The 18,059-nt window shown below is 30.3% G+C and overlaps 3 protein-coding genes across 3 annotated transcripts; 1 reads left to right on the top strand and 2 right to left on the bottom strand.

Annotated features, from left to right (window-relative positions):
* Nucleotides 1-7,189: 7,189 nt before the first annotated feature.
* LOC131659884 (protein FAR1-RELATED SEQUENCE 11-like) lies at nt 7,190-9,559 on the bottom strand. Its single transcript, XM_058929005.1, has 3 exons — nt 8,471-9,559; nt 7,953-8,369; nt 7,190-7,876 (listed from the first exon to the last, which is right to left on the bottom strand). The coding sequence occupies exons 1-3, from the start codon at nt 9,557-9,559 to the stop codon at nt 7,190-7,192; spliced, it is 2,193 nt and encodes a 730-aa protein (XP_058784988.1).
* A 969-nt stretch (nt 9,560-10,528) lies between these two features.
* LOC131659883 (uncharacterized protein At4g04775-like) lies at nt 10,529-10,945 on the top strand. The gene has a single exon (XM_058929004.1). The coding sequence runs from the start codon at nt 10,529-10,531 to the stop codon at nt 10,943-10,945; it is 417 nt and encodes a 138-aa protein (XP_058784987.1).
* An 821-nt stretch (nt 10,946-11,766) lies between these two features.
* Nucleotides 11,767-16,970, bottom strand: LOC131659882 (uncharacterized). The gene is made up of 4 exons (XM_058929003.1): nt 16,677-16,970; nt 15,088-15,243; nt 12,229-12,899; nt 11,767-12,136 (listed from the first exon to the last, which is right to left on the bottom strand). The coding sequence occupies exons 1-4, from the start codon at nt 16,968-16,970 to the stop codon at nt 11,767-11,769; spliced, it is 1,491 nt and encodes a 496-aa protein (XP_058784986.1).
* Between the last annotated feature and the right edge of the window lie 1,089 nt (nt 16,971-18,059).

The raw sequence follows: 18,059 nt of genomic DNA, 5'->3' as shown, positions 1-18,059 counted from the left end.
TTAGTGATAATGTGTCAAACCCAAATTCAAAATATACAAATTGATTTACCATTGACCAACTCATCATCAACCATCTTCTCTCATCCGTGACTAAGAAAATAGTTTATCTTTTTCCTATAATGAAACAACTAGAACATTGTGGGTTGCCATTGAAGCCCTAAGATATATACTAACACATCTCGTTCCCATGTAGATGAAAAATCTATAAGTGACTACCTCTTCTCAATCAAAAGTCTTGTACATGCATCATTTAGATATATTTCCTTACAAGTAATATAAGTTGTCTTGCTTGTTTGATTTAATAATAACAACAAAAAAAAAAAATATTAATTGTTTAGGGAATTTTTATAATAGGGAGCATTGATACATAGTGTAGGAATATATATCTTTGTGAGAGACACACTACTTGTCCACCTAAAACCTTAAGGTAATAAGTGAGTGGGTTCTCCCACTTTTATTTATATATATATATATATATATATATATATATATATATATATATATATATATATATATATATATATATATATATATATATATATATATATATATATATATATATATATAGGGAATGTATCAAGTAGGAGGGTTTTTAAATAGGAGATAAGAGGATTTAATTCTAACCATTGGATTAATCAAGAGAGAGAAATAATAATTATATTAATATTTTAATAAATAATTTAATTCTCTTTCTTGATTAATCCAATGATTAGCATTGAATCCTCTTATCTCTTATTTAAAGAGAAATGCTAGCAACACTCTCTTTCGAACACTCTCTCAAACACTTCCTCTCTTATTGGTTGAAATATGTGTGGATCCTATTACTTTATGTGGGACCTATTTTCAAAGTGAGAGGCCCATACATGTATCAACCAATAAGAAAGTGAGTGCTTAAGAGAGTGTTCAAAAGAGAGTGATACATCCCCTATATATATATATATATATATATATATATATATGGGGACGTATCAAATGAGAACTTTTAATAATAACCGTATGATTTAAAATCAATGCTCAGATTTGCTTTAATGTGATTTGTATTTAAATCAGAATCTATCTATTAATTACTGTCTCTTAAAATTTAAGTAAAATCTGAGTCATTGATTTTAAATCGTACGGTTATTATTAAAAGTTCTCAGTTCTCATTATAGCCAAAGTTCTCATTTGATACGTCCCCTATATATATATATATTTAAGTCACCATATTTTTTATCCAATGTGGGACTCTAACTCACACTTGAATTATTCTCAACACTCTCCCTCAAGTGTGGGTCCACAATGCTCCACCTCACACTTGTACCGTCGTTACCTCACATTTGTGCCTCGGGGATAAAATTCTAAAAGAAGTCCCTAGGGAGCAAAGTGCGGTTGCTATATATGTGGGAAAAACTTGAATCATTGTATATGACTAAGTCTTTGGCTCACAGGTTGTGTCTGAAACAACAACTCTATTCATTCCGAATGGTGGAGTACAAATCCATAGTTGAACAGCTTACAAAATTTCACAAGATTATCGATGATCTTAAGAATATGGAAGTGAAGATTGATGATGAGGACAAGACTTTGCTCTTGTTGAGTTCATTACCCAAATCCTTTGAGCACTTTAAGGATGCACTTCTTTAAGGTAAGGAAGGTACTATTACTTTGGATGAAGTCCAGACAGCGGTGAAATCCAAAGAATTTTCAAAGTTGAAAGATTTGAAGATTGAAGATAGTGGTGAAGGCTTAAATATGTCAAGAGGAGGATGTGAGCGTAAAGGGATGTCCAAATCAAAGAGGTCTGACAAGTCAAAGGTAAAATGTTTTAATTATCAGAAAATCGGTCACTTTAAAAGGGAATGTCTTGAGATAAAGGGCAATGAAGATTCTGTTCAAGTTGTTGTTGCCTTGGGTGAGGAAAGTTATGAGGATGCCAATGTACTAGTAGTATCGAGTTTGGAAATTGAAGATAGTTGGTTCATTGACTCAGGTTGCTTTTATCGCATGTGTTCAAGAATAGAATACTTTGAAACTTTGAAGATGGTGCAAGGTGAAGTTGTTCGCCTTGGTGATAATAAGGCTTGTAAGGTTCATGGTATTGGTACGGTCAAACTTAAAATGTTTGATGATTGTGAACTTCTTATTCACTATGTGAGGTATGTTTCAAAACTCAAGCGCAATTTATTATCTATAAGTATGTTTGATGATCTAGGCTATTGCAATAGAGTTGAACATGGAGTGTTGAAGATTTCATGTGATGAATTGATTATTGCTAAAGGGTCTAAAATATGTGGTATATATATTTTAGAATGTTCAAATGTTGTTATTCATTCATCATTAACTAGTGGAGGCTTTCATGACAAGGAAGAACTATGGGATTTTGGTTTAAGGCGTTATGAATGTCTTAAGAAAGTTTAAAAAGAGTATAATGAATTTTGTAGAAATCAAGGGATAAAAATGCATGTTACCGCTGAGTTGTTATTGAGTTTTTGGGGAAAAGATGGGGTTAAAACAACTTATTTGGTTGGTACAGACATTCTTCAGAGGGAGAATAGTGAAAATCAAGGGAGAAACCTAGTAGAAACTATAATGGAGAAAACTCAGTTTGAGGTGGAGTTTACTACTATGGATACTAGTAGTAGTGAGGGAACAGTTACATAGATCTCTGATTATCATTTGACTCATGATAAGGTAAGGAGGGTTATTGTAGCATCTCAAAAGGAGGGTTATGCTAGCCTTGGATATTATGTTTTTAATGTGGCTGAAGGATTGCAAAACAAAAGAAGAAAAACCTTCAGGGAGGCATTTGAAAATAGGTGGAGTCAAGGGTGGTTGAAAAATCATACTTGTAGGCTTGTTAAATTACATAAGAAGAAAAAGGTAATTGGAAACAAGTAGATGCAAGTGGTAAGATCAAGATTCAAGGGTTGTTTGAATTTGATCAAGATTATTGATTAGAGTTTCAACTTGGTAGAGAGCAGCAATGTTGTTGATGGTTAAATTGGTATCAACACGGTTTAAAGTCAAGGTAGAGATTGTTGAAGTATGCCTTAAAACCTTTTGTTGATGAATAGAAAGAAAATATATTTTGAAATTGTCAGAAATTAGAAAATCGAAAAATAATCTGGTTCGAGCTAATTACGGGTATCGGGTGCGGTTCATTGATTCATTCATTAATATTAGAATATTATATATTAATTTGGAGATATATAAATTAATATAAAAAAATATTGTAAGATATATATTTATAATATTCTAGAAGATATTATAAGATAGTTATAATATTTGAGAAATATTATAAGATTATAATAATATGTTATGAATTTGTTGGATTTTGGCTATTTATAATATGTATATCTTTTTGAGCATTTCGATACAAGTTAGTCGGTACCTTTTTCAAATCAAATGCTCTGATACTACATGTTGGAGGGAGTTTTTATAGTAGGGAGCATTGATACATAGTGTAGGAATATACATTTTTGTGAGAGACGCACCACTTGTCCACCTAAAACTTTAAGGTGATAGATGAGTGGGTTCTCCCATTTATATATGTTTAAGTCATCACATTTTCTATTTGACGTGAGACTCTAATTCACACTTGAATTATTCTCAACAATTATCCTATATTAGCTTGAAACTTAATCTCTGCCACTAGATTATTTTTTATGATCAAAAAATTAAAATAAGAAGTCGTTGATTCCATAGCCACGCAAGCAAGGGCAATATGTAAACGTAATCTCAATCTAGTTGGCTTTTTCTAACGTTTTTCGCACCATCTTTTTAATTCAACTAATTTTCACATCACTTTCCATTGCAAGTTGACATTCACTGAATCATTGAACAAGGATATACCCTTCATGAAGAAAAACAGCACAAATATTCTTTTTCTAGAAGCATACCAAGTAGTTATTTGTTCAAAATTTTATTGTGATTGGCAATGTGCTTCTCCTTTGTTCAAATTACTTCATGAAAGACAAAAATGTTATCTTACAAAAATGTCTTGTCAAATTACACTCAGGCTCAAAAATTTAAGATATATTTTCCTATCGAAATTTCTTATTATGGAAAATTTGTTCATTTAAATGATATTGTCACCACACACACACTCTTAAAAATACTATATTTCATAACAAAAATTGTAATCAACATATCCAACGTACAATCACTTCCACAAAAATTAAAAAACATAGTATCACATATTATTTCAGTTTATACCAATCGAGAGGATATATGACTCATGAACCATGCTTTGAATATGAGGTTTTGCAATTTTTATTTTTATATTTTACAATATATCTATTTAATTCATCTATTATTTAAAATTTATCTATTATTTTTTTTTTAAAATTGCTGCCTTTTATTTATTTTGATGTATTTATTCTCCTTGATATATTGGATTACTCAATCGAAAGGTAATATTAATTATTTGCTTAAAAAAATATTTTTTGTCTTTTTTATATTTAAAATTATACATTTCTTCGGTTGGATTATCCAATTGAGAGAAAATATATTTTGCATGTATTTTTCGGAATTAGACTCTAACTATTCATTTACTTTCAAACAATCATTCATCTTCATTCTCCGGCAAAACTGAAAGATCTTTAAAAAAAATATACCTAGACGATTTTTTTTCTTCTTCTTTTCCATCTAAACGCCCTGACATGCATCTAAACTCGTGAGAATGGTTCTCAATAGAAAGTGTGGATCGCGACCAGGCGACAGATTAATCTGAACGGTCAACAAAACTTCTAAAAAAAAAGAATTTTTTACTTTCGAAAAAACAAAGGTCTAATTATTTTTCATACTTTACTACTTTCCTTTCTCATTAAATCTTTCATTTTGAGATTTGTGAAAAGCTCAGAACATGAAATATTTTATTTTAATTGAATTTAAGAAATATCAAATGACACCTTAAAATAAAGAATTTGGAATTAATTTCTCATTCTATTTAATTTGAATAACAAATTGGTTATGATTAAATTTTAAAATTTGCAAGTTGCTACTCGTTCTTTTATAAAAATCAAATTCATCCTCAAAATATTTAAAACAAAAATGAAAATTAATCCTTATTAATTTTAAAATTTTACATATCAGTTTCTTTAAATTTTAAAAAATTGTAAATTAAGCTCTATTTTCCAAAATTTAAATTTAACCTAAAATCTATTAAAAAGATTTAAAAAAATTAACAATGAATAACTTAATATCATGTCCAAGCAAAAAAAATAGTAGATTTCAATTCAATCATTTAAATTGTTGAAAATTTTACATTTTTTTAAATTATTAATTACTTCATTTAAACACACTATTATAATTGATATAAATGATTTATTTATCTATCTTTAAAAATTCAAAAAATTGAAAAACTAATGGAAGAATTAATGTTCTTGAATTATGATTAGGTAAAAAAAATTGTGGACGGTGGTATAATTGTTGGTTTGATCGAACAATATTCAGGCAAGCAATGTATACACAATTTCTGTTCACCAACATGGCCTTTTGCCCAAGGGCCAAGCTGCTAAAGCTAGGGCTTTAGGCCTCACAAGTTTGGACTTAAAAAAGGCCTCAAAATTTTTTTATTTAGATATAATAACATTTGAATTACATATGTTATTGTAGTTGATTGGTTAATATATAGGCCTCTTTTCCTATTGGTATTTAGTTCAACTCTTAACAACCACAAAATTAATATTTTGAAATACATTTTAAAAACCTCACTTTAAAATTTACTTTAGGCCTCAAAACGGGTTGGGACGCCCCATGTCAACAAAGTAAACTTAGTTTTCTTCATATTCTAAGTCAATCAATCCATCAAAGTAAACTATGATCCTAATATAGAGATTTCTTCCAATTCTAGTTCAATTGATAAAAATCAATATTATTACGTTCGTTATTAATATTCGAATCCAAGACTGTTTTTAATTTAGGGTGTGTAAGACGGGTTATTGTACATGGTTAAAAAAAATTATAATTACATTTTGGCTATAAAGAATCTCACAATTATTTCTCACAACAAAAATCATGATAACTAGAACCTCTTTTTATTTTACAATGGTTAAACTCAAGCTAATTTACACATAATCTCAAAATTTGAGACGACTATGTTCAAACCCTAATATTATATGTCATAATTTCTAGTGATTATTATCACATCATCTAAAAAATAGAGATTTTATTAAATACTTAATTGTGAAATTTATATTAATATCAGAAAAATCGATTCAAGAAGTATTCCTTCCATCTTACAATAGGTATTTTCTTTGAAATTTTCATATTTTTTTATGATAATAATTAATTGTGTTGATTTAAATGATAAATCGAATGTCATTACTCAAATATCCTTATTAATAATATATAATTGAGTAACTTACATGATGAAAATACAATAGATAAAAATAAATTAGTAAAAAAAACTAATAAATATCACATTAGTATTCTAAAATAACATATAATATAAAATTTATAAAATAAGAAAAAAGACACCTATATTGTAAAACCACATGTTATAAACCGATGAAGTATCGTCTATCTCTCAAAAAAAACAGCTTATTACAAATATTCTTTTTCTAGAAGCAAATCAAATATTAATTAATAGATTAGCATTTAAAGCATTAAACTCATGGGCCCACTTTGTTATTTAACACAACTTTGAAAAAATTGACACTAATTAAAGAAAAGTAACTACTAATTTAATAAAGGGTGCTGCTAACCAATGCCCCGGGGGCATTGGATAAGGAACATTAAATAGTCATTTATTCTACTTATTTTTTTGAGAAAACAAAAAATTAAATGTTAAATTAACTAAGTATCCATAATTAAATGCATTATTAAATCATAGGAATAAATTTATTTGTTGTCTCTTTTACTATATCCATTATTTTACTATATCCATTATTTAAAGTGTCAAACTACACGTTTTTTTAACAAAATAAACTTTAAAAAAGTTAAACAATAAAATATAGCATAAAAATAAAATAATAATTAAAAAACTCAAATAAAAATTCATATTTAATTTAAGTATTAATACAAAAATTTAAATATTTTGATAAAATCCAAAATATGAAGAAAAAAAAACTTAAACATATGAATGAGTCTCCATTATACTTGTTCATCAACTTCATGAGCATATTCCTGTTAGAAGAAGAAAAAAATGTAAGCAAAAAATCATTTTAATTAGAAATTTAATTTAATAAATTTAATAATATATTTGTACCTAAACTTTTGAAAGAAGAATTGGATTTAAATTGGCATCTTCACAATTTTTCTTTTTTTTGTTTGTCTTCTTTTTTTCTTTTAGGGGACATGTAACAATGTTATGTCCTTCGCCTTTGCATAATCCACAAGCATTCATGTTATGAGATAACTCTTTTCCACCTTTAATTCGTCTTCGTTTAGGACGGCCTTTTGTTTTGGAAATTGGGGGACAATGAATAACTTGTTGTGAACCAGCTTCATTATTACAATCCATTATTTGATAATCAACTACTTCATCATCTGCATGTGATTCTTGAAGCCGCCATCGTGACAACAAGTAGTCATTAGGGATTCTATGACAATCTTTATGAAGAAAAACACTAAGAATGTGGCGACACAATATCCCCCAAAATTCAAATAGTTTGCAACTACATATAGCTATTTTACCATCCCAAAATACTTGATGTTTCTTACTATTATCATCTTTATAGTATTGCAACACTAACACATTACCATTCTCATGAAGAATTGAGTATTGGATGGATCTTTCAAACTCATCTTGAAACTTCTGAAAAGAAAAACGTGTGAGAACACTTTGAGCTTGCTCTTGTAATGGTGACATCAACTTCATATTTGACCCTTTGCACTTTTCTAACATTATATCAAGCTCTTCTTTTTGCTTAATATCATCAATTGCTATATCAACCTGAAAATAATTTATAATTTTTTTATACAATAATTCAGAAACAATTAGTATTAATATAGTTAAAAACATCTCACACCTGCTTTGCAAAGTCAGTTAAACTTGTGTGGGAATTGATGAATCTCTTAATGAATGCGTTAATACTCTCTGATCTTCCAGTGGTTGTCATTCCACCAAAGAAATATTCACGAAGATAAGCGAGTGCCCAATACTTTCTAATCTCATACAATCCTTTCACATGTTTATTTGTCTGCAAGTTATACTTAGAAACAACTTTTGGCCATTGATACTCAAATTCTTCACATGTCTCCAATTTATACAATACATAAAAATCAGAACACCATTTTGCATATTTGTCTCGAAGTATAGCATTAAACCAAGAACTAAACTTGAAAGTTATATGCCATATACAGAAACTATGCTTTGTTGATGACATTTCTTTCGAGATTGCTTCTTTCATCCATGGATCTTGGTCGGTTAATATAGTCCTCGGTGACTTCTTCATCAAATTTATAAAAGTCTATAAAAATGATCAAATAAACAAATTAAATAAAAGGGATTAAATAATCAAATTAATAATCTTCAATAAATAATTACCTTCATTAACCAACGAAATGCAGACATTGTTTCATTCCGTAAAAGTGCACATCCAAAAAGTATAGTCTTTCCATGGTTATTCATACCCACAAAAATTCCAAACGGCATTTCATAAGAATTTACCTTGTATGTAGTATCAAATACAACAACATCACCATATTTTTTGTACCAATCAAAGCAAGAAGCAGAGGACCAAAAAATATGTTCTAGCCTTTTTTCTTCATCAAGTGTATAAGAATATTGAAACTTTGAGCAACTCTTTTTTGCATTCTCACAATAATTTAGAAGATCCACAGCATCACTTCCTTCAACTTTTTTATTGGCTTTCAAAAAAAGATTGCGAACGTCCTTTTCAATAAATGGAAGATATCCATGCTTCACATTTTTCTCTAACTCTAAGATACGCATTATTTGTCTAACAGAAAGCCCACCTTCTTTTAATAAGAAAATGCGATTGTAATCATTTTCAGAGATAGTTCGATAAGAAGGTAAAAAACGCACCTCTGATTGAGTTAGTAAACCATGATTGTGTTCAACAACAAATGTTGTAACTCGCCACTCACTTGGAAATATATCTTGAGACTTTTGTAGTTTAATTCGTAAATGAGCTTTACATTCACACTTTGCTGATTCTCTTTTTCTCTGTTCTTTTGATGGTTCTATGTCTTTCGAGGAAACTCTACCTTCACGATGACAAAAAAAATCACGCCGACTAATAATTCCATCCTTTTGTTTTATGAACCGACCTTTTCGAATTGAGAACCCGTGATGATATGCATATCTCTTGTAAAAAGCAAATGCTTCTTCTTCAGTAAGAAATATTTGACCAATAAAAGGAACCATATTTGTCTCATCACAAACTTCATCTTCATCAACTTCTTCTAAAAAACTATTTATAACAATATTCGGACTTGAAAATATAGGATTTTGACTCTCAAAAGTTCCAATTTTTTCAACTTCTAACATGTCTTTCTCCATGATATTATGATCAAAATGATCAACAACTATTTCTGAATAACCATTTTCTAAAGAAATATCATCAGTTGGACTCTCATTCAAATTAAAATTTCTTCTAATAACAATATCCATTGTTTTTTTATCTACAAATAAAAATAATACTATAAAAATAAATTATAAAATTCTATTGTTAATGTTGAAGAGTAACACAAAAAAAACATAATTCTAAAAATAAAATTATAGTCTAGTCAAAGAAATAACTATAGCAAGAAATTATATAATAAAAATAAAAATTGAAATATTATAGATTAAAATCATGTACCTGTAGTTTTGAAATAATACTTCAACAACAAGAAGCAATGCTATGAAATAATACTTCAACAACAAGAAGCAATGCTATGAATAGTAGAATGGCGGAATGAAAAGCTGTTGACGGAATGAAAAGTTGTAGTTGCAGTAGTTTTAACGGAATGAAAAGTGTTATTAATGACTTTGTTTTCAAATTGCAACGGTTTAATTTTAATTATCCCTATTAATAATCTATGTATTCTAAAAAGGAAAATATTAATGGACCTATAAAGCATTTAATGTCCCTTAACCAGTGCCCCCGGGGCACTGGATAGCATTGTCCTTTAATAAATAAAAATTGAAAAGTAATAGTAACTACATACACCAAATTATTTTATTATTCTGGCTTAATAGCAACTTTGGTCCCCCTATTTTACCTTTTTTTGAATTTTGATCCTCCCATTTTATAAACCTAGATTTTAGTCCCTCTTTTATACTTTGTTTTGGATTTTAGTCCTCCATCAAATTTAGGACCATTTTTTAGTGAGGTGGCGTTGTCTTTGATGACGTGTCACTTATTAGTCATACATACATTTTACCAGGTCATTATTATTGTTATTTTTTTATGTTTAACTTAAATTAAATATAGTTTATTATATATAATAAAAAGAATGACTTTAAAACTATAACCTAACGTTTATTTTGCAGAGAATTATTCTTCCCCAAATATAACCTAGAGACGTGTTCTTCCCTAAATGTGACCTAATTCGATTCTATTATTCTTCTACACATATTCATCTCTTTTCTCCAATAATGTCAGATTCACGGTTCTCTTATGCTTCAACAACTTTGTCTAGTTCAAGAAGAAGAGTGAATAGGTGTTGGTGTGACCTTGAGTCACCATTGATGACTTCTTGGAGTTATGCGAATCCGGGAATGAGGTTTTATGGTTGTGGCAATTTCAGGATGATGAGGAAAAAAGGATGTAATCATTTTGAATGGTTTGATGAAGAAATGAGCAATTGTGCAAAGGATGTGATTAGATCTTTGAAAGACAAGAATGATGAACTTGTGAATTTAATGAGTGACACAAGGAAAAATGATGAGCTTTCGAAGATGGAGACAAAAAATGAAGAGTCGTTGAAGAAGATAAAATTCATGGGTTATTTTCTGGGTTTGGTACTTGTGTTTGTAATGTTAGTTGTCTTTGCACTAGTTGTATTAAAGTGATTAGTGTACTTGTGTTTGTATTATTAGTTGTGTTAGTGATGAATGTAATTGTGCTATGTAATCTTTTTTCCAGATTACTGAAAGTTGGATTAAGTTATTAATTAAGTTATTAATTTGGCTGAACTTATTTGTTGCAGTACCTTGAAATTACAGCCTTTAGTTATTTAGTTCCATAGCAGTATATAGAAAATGAAATATATCTGTTCTCTGTGAATCTAACAATCCAAGGCTATTGCAAGTATATCTGTGAAATATATCCGTAACCTTTTATCTTTCCTATGCAGATCCGTAACCTTCTAAGGAATAAGGAAAAAAAACTAAGAAATGCTATTGCAAGTATTTATATAGAATAACTATTATGGATCTTTAACAGTATTTAACAGTATTTGTATAGAATAGCTATTGCAAGTTTAAGGAAAAAAACTAAGAAATTCTTGGTGTCTATCATGGATCTTTAACTTGGGCAAAGATAAATTTCATGTTGCAGTATGTAGAAACTTGGCCAAATCATAATGCTACCTTAATATTACTTTGCAAATTCATTAAGTAGCAAATTCATTAAGTGGCCAAATCAGTCGTGTCTTAGAGAGAAACTTGGCACATAGCAGTATATAGAAAATGACCATTACAGAATGGTACAAAAGCAGTAATATAACTTTGCCATATAAAACATGACCATTACATAACAGTGTTCCAGAATGGTACAAAGGCCGGTCCCAAAAGCATAACTTGTCACAAAACAGGCCACACCAGAATAATACAGACCAAAAATATAACAGTGTGCCAAAACAAAACCTAAACTAAATAGCGTAACTTAAAATCTATTCTTGGGTTGGATTTGGCGCTTGCGATCCTCCGTCTATAACTGTTTGTGCAACCCCTTTGTTTCCATTTTTTGTCTTTTTGTTTCCACCCTTAGGAATTGCTCTCTCTGCAACTCTCTTACCTTTACACGTTCGTTTGTTATGTCCAAAACTCCCACATTTCTTGCACTTGACAGTTTGAAGACTTATAGGTAATATGTTTCTATTTCTCGGCTCATCATTTGACTTGTTACGATTCTTCTTTGGCCTACCAATAGATCTTCTCATGACGGGAGGGTTGATTGGTTGAGTAACATTTGTCGACCATAGTTGTGGACCATTGGTTGGCATAATGATATAGCTATAAGTAGCCATCACCGTAGACCTCCTATACACAAACAAAACGATGAATTCGTAAGTTAACATAATATGTCGATAACATGACAACATTGTGTTTCGGTTAAAATGAGAAGGTGATACCTGTAGAATGATGAAACATAATCTTTGGGGTCCTTTTTGTTAAACCATATGCACGCGATAGCATGACAACACGGTATTCCGGTTAAATCCCACCTCCTACAAGCACATGTCTTCTGCAGCAAGTTTACAATATATGTCTCAATACTGTTTGAAACCCCAAATATAGCAAAGTCATCATCCGAATGCCAAGTTTCACTCCACCGTTCTGCTTCCCGCTTTGTTTTTTCCAGTACTTTTTGAATATTAGGACTTATAGCACTTGTGTACCTGGATAACTTCTCCTTTTGAGTAGAAATTCTCACTGTTATGTAATGTTTAATTCCTTCAAGCAATGTGATTATTGGCTTGTCTCTATACTCCAATATTGCTCGGTTAAAAGCCTCGCACATATTATTGACTTGTAAATCGCACTGTGAGTCTGTCTTGAAATGAGATCTACTCCAACATGCAGGAGGTACATCCATCATGTCTTTCCAAGCCTTGGCATTAAGATCTTTCATTTGATTCATTACTCTTTCCCATGTCGGTCTTGTTGAGGCTCTAGCTGCCCTCCATAACACTTCTTTCATATGAATTCCAGGATACTTCTTCCTCCAATTTCCATATAAGTGTTTAACACATACTCTATGCTCAACATATTGGCTTGTTTCCAGAATTGCTGGGACCAGACCCTGGAATAACATAACAAAGACATATTAATAACATACATATTGCAACTATACATACTGCATTATAACATAATTGTATAGTAACATAATTGTATAGTTAAGAACAGTGCAGAATTGAACATAAGCATTGTATTTATATACTGCAGAATTGTATGCATTTATCTTTCTCTTATATACTGCAGAATTGCAAAATTGGTTCGTTGTCCTAAGGCTAAACCTAATATAAAAGGGACAACCTTCCATACATTTTACAACCACTCTCTTCTTGTCATTTTTCCTGATCACAACATTCTTTTACGACATACTCTTTTAAGTCTTAATTTACTTCAATTGCTACTACAATTTTTTTTTTGTCTAGTACTAGTTCAATTTTTTTAATTACAACAATGGTGAATGTTAACAAATTTTGTACCGTATAAAATAAAATGTTAACATATTTTTTAAGCATAATTATACCATGGGTCTTTCAAATTATTTTATTATATCATGATGGTATTTAAAGTTATTTTTATAATAATTTGATTTTTTAAATTATTTTTTGTTTGAATTAGGATCTGATTATATATTTTATGGATGCTACTTTATGTATTTAGAATATTAATATATGTATTATGTTACAACTTTATATATTTTGGGTGATTGGTTTAATCAAAAACTGAAGAAAAAAAAGGATAAAAAGATTAACTGTACACATATTTGTTAATTTAAAAGATTAAGTTGTTACCAAAAAATTTAAGAGACCAATTTATTATAATAAAATAACTTAAATGACCCATAGTATAATTATGTCTATTATTTAACAAAATAAATAAATTTTGCATGCTTTCTTTTAAATAGTTTAATATGCATGCACTTATAGTGTATTACATGATCATTCAATAAAAAAAACTATCAAACTTTTATACCATCATTTAACTAATTTTAATATATCTAGTAGTAATTTATCAGAATGCACATGGATGTTCGAGAGCAATCAAAAATAGGCTAATTAACCTTTGTTAAGAAATGTGATTGAACCTAACTCAATCTTATAAAATTAGTTTGTAGGATGAAAATTTCATCCACTTATAAGGACATGTTAATGTCATAGATTATCTAATGTGAGACTCTAGACACACCCCCTCACGTCCATGGTTGGACAACTGAAACGTGGAAATAAATGATGGATGACCTGATAGCAGAAATCTGATAGCAAGTGACCCACAGGATCTTAAACGAGGCTCTTATACCATGTTAAGAAATGTGGTTGAGCCTAACTCAACCCTACAAAACTGGCTTTGTAGGGTGTGGATTGTCCCCATTTTAAAGTACATGTTCAAGCCATATATTGTTTGATATGAGACTCTTAACAACCATAAACTGATCAACATTGACGAATCTCAGACTCTATAAAGTCGAGCTAAGAGCTCCACACTATAACATGAGCTTGAAATATATTACTCAAGCTTGATCTTATATGGGTTGCATATTATCCAAAGCAGATTGTTCAAAGTTGGGAGGATCTCTAACCTGACCATCAGCCTTTTCTACAATGACACCTTCTTGCTTAAGTCTAAAATCATTTTTAATAAATGATTCAAGACTTATGAGACAGACGTTGGACCATCTATTCTGACATCTTGTTTGGTCTTTCATCTTCATACATATCATCTTTATCAATCCAGAGAAGTTGGAAACCCCTGATGTCTTCCTCAGGTGTGTTCTTCTTCATAGGAGCTTCTTTACCCCATGAAAACACCTCTGAATTTGTGGAAGTTCATATTTCTCCTTTGATCACCTTGAAGGTTTATGGTGTTCACATTTGTTGTTGATTTTTTCCTTAGTAGCATCTCCTTATGATCAAACTTAACCAACTTCTTTAGGGTCTTGATTCTTCCTTTTTCTCTATTGTCAACAGTGGCATGAGCAGTTTTTTCTTTAGACCTTTGCTAAGCACCCTCATTATTATAATATCATTATTTACTTGTGATCCTATGTGTGTTATAAGAGCTATTTCGCCAGTTGAGGTAACATTGTGTTTCCACTTTTTCTTGGTCTAGGCTTCCCTGATCTTCAGTAATTTGTAACAATAAGGTCTTGTTTGTCCATATTTACCACAATGGTAACATATCAAAATCAGATTCTTATTATAACTGTGATGAGGTGACACATGTTGACCGCGATGCTGTGACACGTGGTCCAATCTTAGAACCTCTGTCTTCTTTTCAGGAAGAACAACATTTTCTGGGGAAATCTCCATCTCTTTCGTGCTTGTTCTAAAGCCCGTTCTCTTCACATCTTTGTCCACCCCTTCAAACTCCATCATTTCATTAAGTAAACTTGAACTATTTTTCAAATTACTTTCAATCTGTACCAAGTTTTCCCGTTTAGAGTTTAGTGAAAAAATTTCTTTTTTTGCATATGTGATAGTCGAGGCAAGCTCTTTTGTTTCCTTATGATATATACCTATGATTTTCTTCTAACCGTCTATAGTTAAGCACGCTTCTTCCCAAAAGTTATAAAAATAACTCAAAAAAATTAACAATGAATTTAACTATTCTATCAAAAAATAAATAAATAAAATTCAATTATATCATTTTAATTATTTAATTTTCAATTACTTCATCCAAAATAAATAAATTGATGGAAGAATTCAAAATTCTTGATTTGGACGGTGGTATAATTTTTGCTTGATCAAACAATATTCAAGAACAAAAAAGGATATTAATCTCTACCACTATAGTTCCAAAGTCACACAAGCAACAACAATGAAAACATAATTTCTGTTCACCAACTTGGCTTTTTCCAATTCGTCAACAAAATAAACTTCATTTTTTCTAACATTTTTCTTCATATTCTAATCCAATCAATCCATCATTTTCACTTACTAGTTGACTATGGTCCTAAATCCTAATAGAGATTTCACTGTTTAATTAATTTTGAATTTTATATTAACATCAAAAACTTCGATTCAAAAAATAACTATGTGGCGGAACGAGATATATCATTCAAAAAGAAAAAATAAGTTATTACGAATATTCTTTTTCTAGAAGCAAAATCAAATATTAATTAATGGACTAGCATTAATTAAAGCATTAAATTCATGGTCCCACTTTGTTATTTAAGGTTGCTTTTGAAAAATTTGACACTAATTAAAGAAAAGTAACTATTTTAATTAAAAAAATTGGGATGCATATTAACTACTTCCACCAAATTACTTTATTTTTCTTCATAAAAAATTAAATATAATTAAATATAATAAAATTATATTTAAAATCTTAACACATTAAATATACGTGTTTTAAAAAAATATTTTTATAAATATTAATTTGTGTCTTTGAGGCACATGTTAATTTCTTGTTTTATTTTTTAGATTTTTATGTTTTAATTTATTTCGATTATTTTTACTAATTTTTTTTGTCGAGTACTACTTCAATTTATTTTAATTAGTAAGGTAAATGTTAACAAATTTTATAAAAATAAAATGTCTACATATTTTTAGGGTCGGCCCAATCGGCCCGAAGGCCCCGTTCAATACTCTATTCTTCCACCCTTTCTTATTAAAAACAACAAGAATCCAAGACAACTCTTCATTCTATTTCTTTGGGGTATGATTAACACCAATCCAACTCAGAATTTGCTGCCAAACTGCCTGAATTTGCGAACATTGGACAAGAGATGTTCTTGAGTATCAATTTTCTTGCAAAAACAACACTCATTACTGTTACACAGACCAAATCTCATCAATCTTTGTTTTGTTGCAAGTTTTGAATGGCAAGCCATCCAAAGGGTGTGAATTGCCTTTAGTCTAGCAAGGCTACCATACATCATACTTCTCCAAGCAACATTTTGATCATCTTCAAGCAGAGCCAGATACATGCCTTTCGTGTGAAATTTATCCTTTGTTAGCATTTGTTGTCCCTCCTGCAAGCTACTAATCTCATCTCTAACTTTCAGAAGTTTCTTCAAAATCCAAGAGCTAGACTTCTTTAGAGGGACCTCCAATATATCCTTCTGTTTTGTATAGTAACTATGGATCCATCGAATCCATAGACTATCCGATTTACCACTCAAATTCCACAGATTCTTCGCCATACACGCTTTGTGTAGGTGTTTTCATGTTGGCTGCATTTGTGGTAAAACATCCCTGGGTGTTTAATGTCTTGACCGATGTCATGACATGCTTTATATGATGTTATGCAGGCTGCATATGTTTTAAGCTAATACAAGTTTTGTTAGTGAATGTCATGACCGATGTCATGACATCCATGCCTGACCGCAGGAGCTGTTATGTTTTATTATTATGTTTCCTGATTTCTCTCAATCTAAAATTTAGGAAACTGTTTATTGTGTGCTGAATATTTCGTCTAGAAGATTTCGTTAACAACACATTCTGTAACAACCTGATGACACGTAAATTAGGTTAACTTGGTTAACCCTAATTTGGTTTTTGGAAAGCCCGAGACCTAAGAGCTGCATATAAGAAGACTGCAATCCTAATTTGGAACGTAGAGAGAAAGATTTGTTAATTGTGAAGAACCGTAGTTCTGTAGCTATGTGTTTAGTCTCTTGTACTCCAAGAAATTGTCTTTTGATGATTGTTTTGGAATTGGTTGTTTATGTACTTTGTCACTCTAAGCTTTTAAGCACGAGTGTGTGTCTTTTGATTGAAGCTTTTAAGTAGATCAAGGTGTGTTTTTGAAGTGTGTCTTCTCTCTAATTTGTGTAATGTTTGTTTGTAATCACTGTTGTGATTGAGGGGGAGTGAGTGGAGATACTCAGGTCTAGGAATAGATTGGAACTACATTGGGTAGGTCTTAAGTGAGGAGTAGTAAACAGGGGAGTTTAACTCTGAATTAATTCTGCTTATATTGGATTCTCTCCCTGGCTTGGTAGCCCCCAGAGTAGGTATTGTTGTATACCGAACTAGGTGAATAATTTGCTGTGTTCTTTACTGTTTTTATGCACTTCTGTTTTAACATTTTATTTTGTGTAATTGAGGATGTCATAACATCCAGTACGACATCGCGTGTGAGTTACTAGAATTTTCACTTTGTTCCAGTGTAGAAGACCTATAATATTTAGTCCACCTTTACTCTTTGGTTTACAAACAGTTTTCCAAGTAACCAGACTCTTTCTAGTTACTTTATCACTTCCCGTCCATAGAAATGTCCGGCAAATAGC

This window comes from Vicia villosa, linkage group LG3, assembly GCF_029867415.1.
Source record: "Vicia villosa cultivar HV-30 ecotype Madison, WI linkage group LG3, Vvil1.0, whole genome shotgun sequence".
Taxonomy (NCBI): domain Eukaryota; kingdom Viridiplantae; phylum Streptophyta; class Magnoliopsida; order Fabales; family Fabaceae; genus Vicia; species Vicia villosa.
The sequence above is the reverse complement of the archived record's forward strand: the minus strand, read 5'-3'. Positions and strand labels throughout refer to the sequence as shown.

Excerpts from the sequence above, each read along its gene's own strand:
- LOC131659884 (XM_058929005.1), bottom strand. The coding sequence starts at position 9,559 with ATGGATATTGTTATTAGAAGAAATTTTAATTTGAATGAGAGTCCAACT. Across the intron at positions 8,370-8,470 it reads CATTTCGTTGGTTAATGAAG|TCACCGAGGACTATATTAAC; the intron begins GTAATTATTTAT and ends TTGATGAAGAAG. Across the intron at positions 7,877-7,952 it reads TAACTGACTTTGCAAAGCAG|GTTGATATAGCAATTGATGA; the intron begins GTGTGAGATGTT and ends AATTATTTTCAG.
- LOC131659883 (XM_058929004.1), top strand. The coding sequence starts at position 10,529 with ATGTCAGATTCACGGTTCTCTTATGCTTCAACAACTTTGTCTAGTTCA.
- LOC131659882 (XM_058929003.1), bottom strand. The coding sequence starts at position 16,970 with ATGGCGAAGAATCTGTGGAATTTGAGTGGTAAATCGGATAGTCTATGG. Across the intron at positions 15,244-16,676 it reads GTAGCCTTGCTAGACTAAAG|ATTGAAAGTAATTTGAAAAA; the intron begins GCAATTCACACC and ends AACTTGGTACAG. Across the intron at positions 12,137-12,228 it reads TATGTTTCATCATTCTACAG|GAGGTCTACGGTGATGGCTA; the intron begins GTATCACCTTCT and ends GTTTGTGTATAG.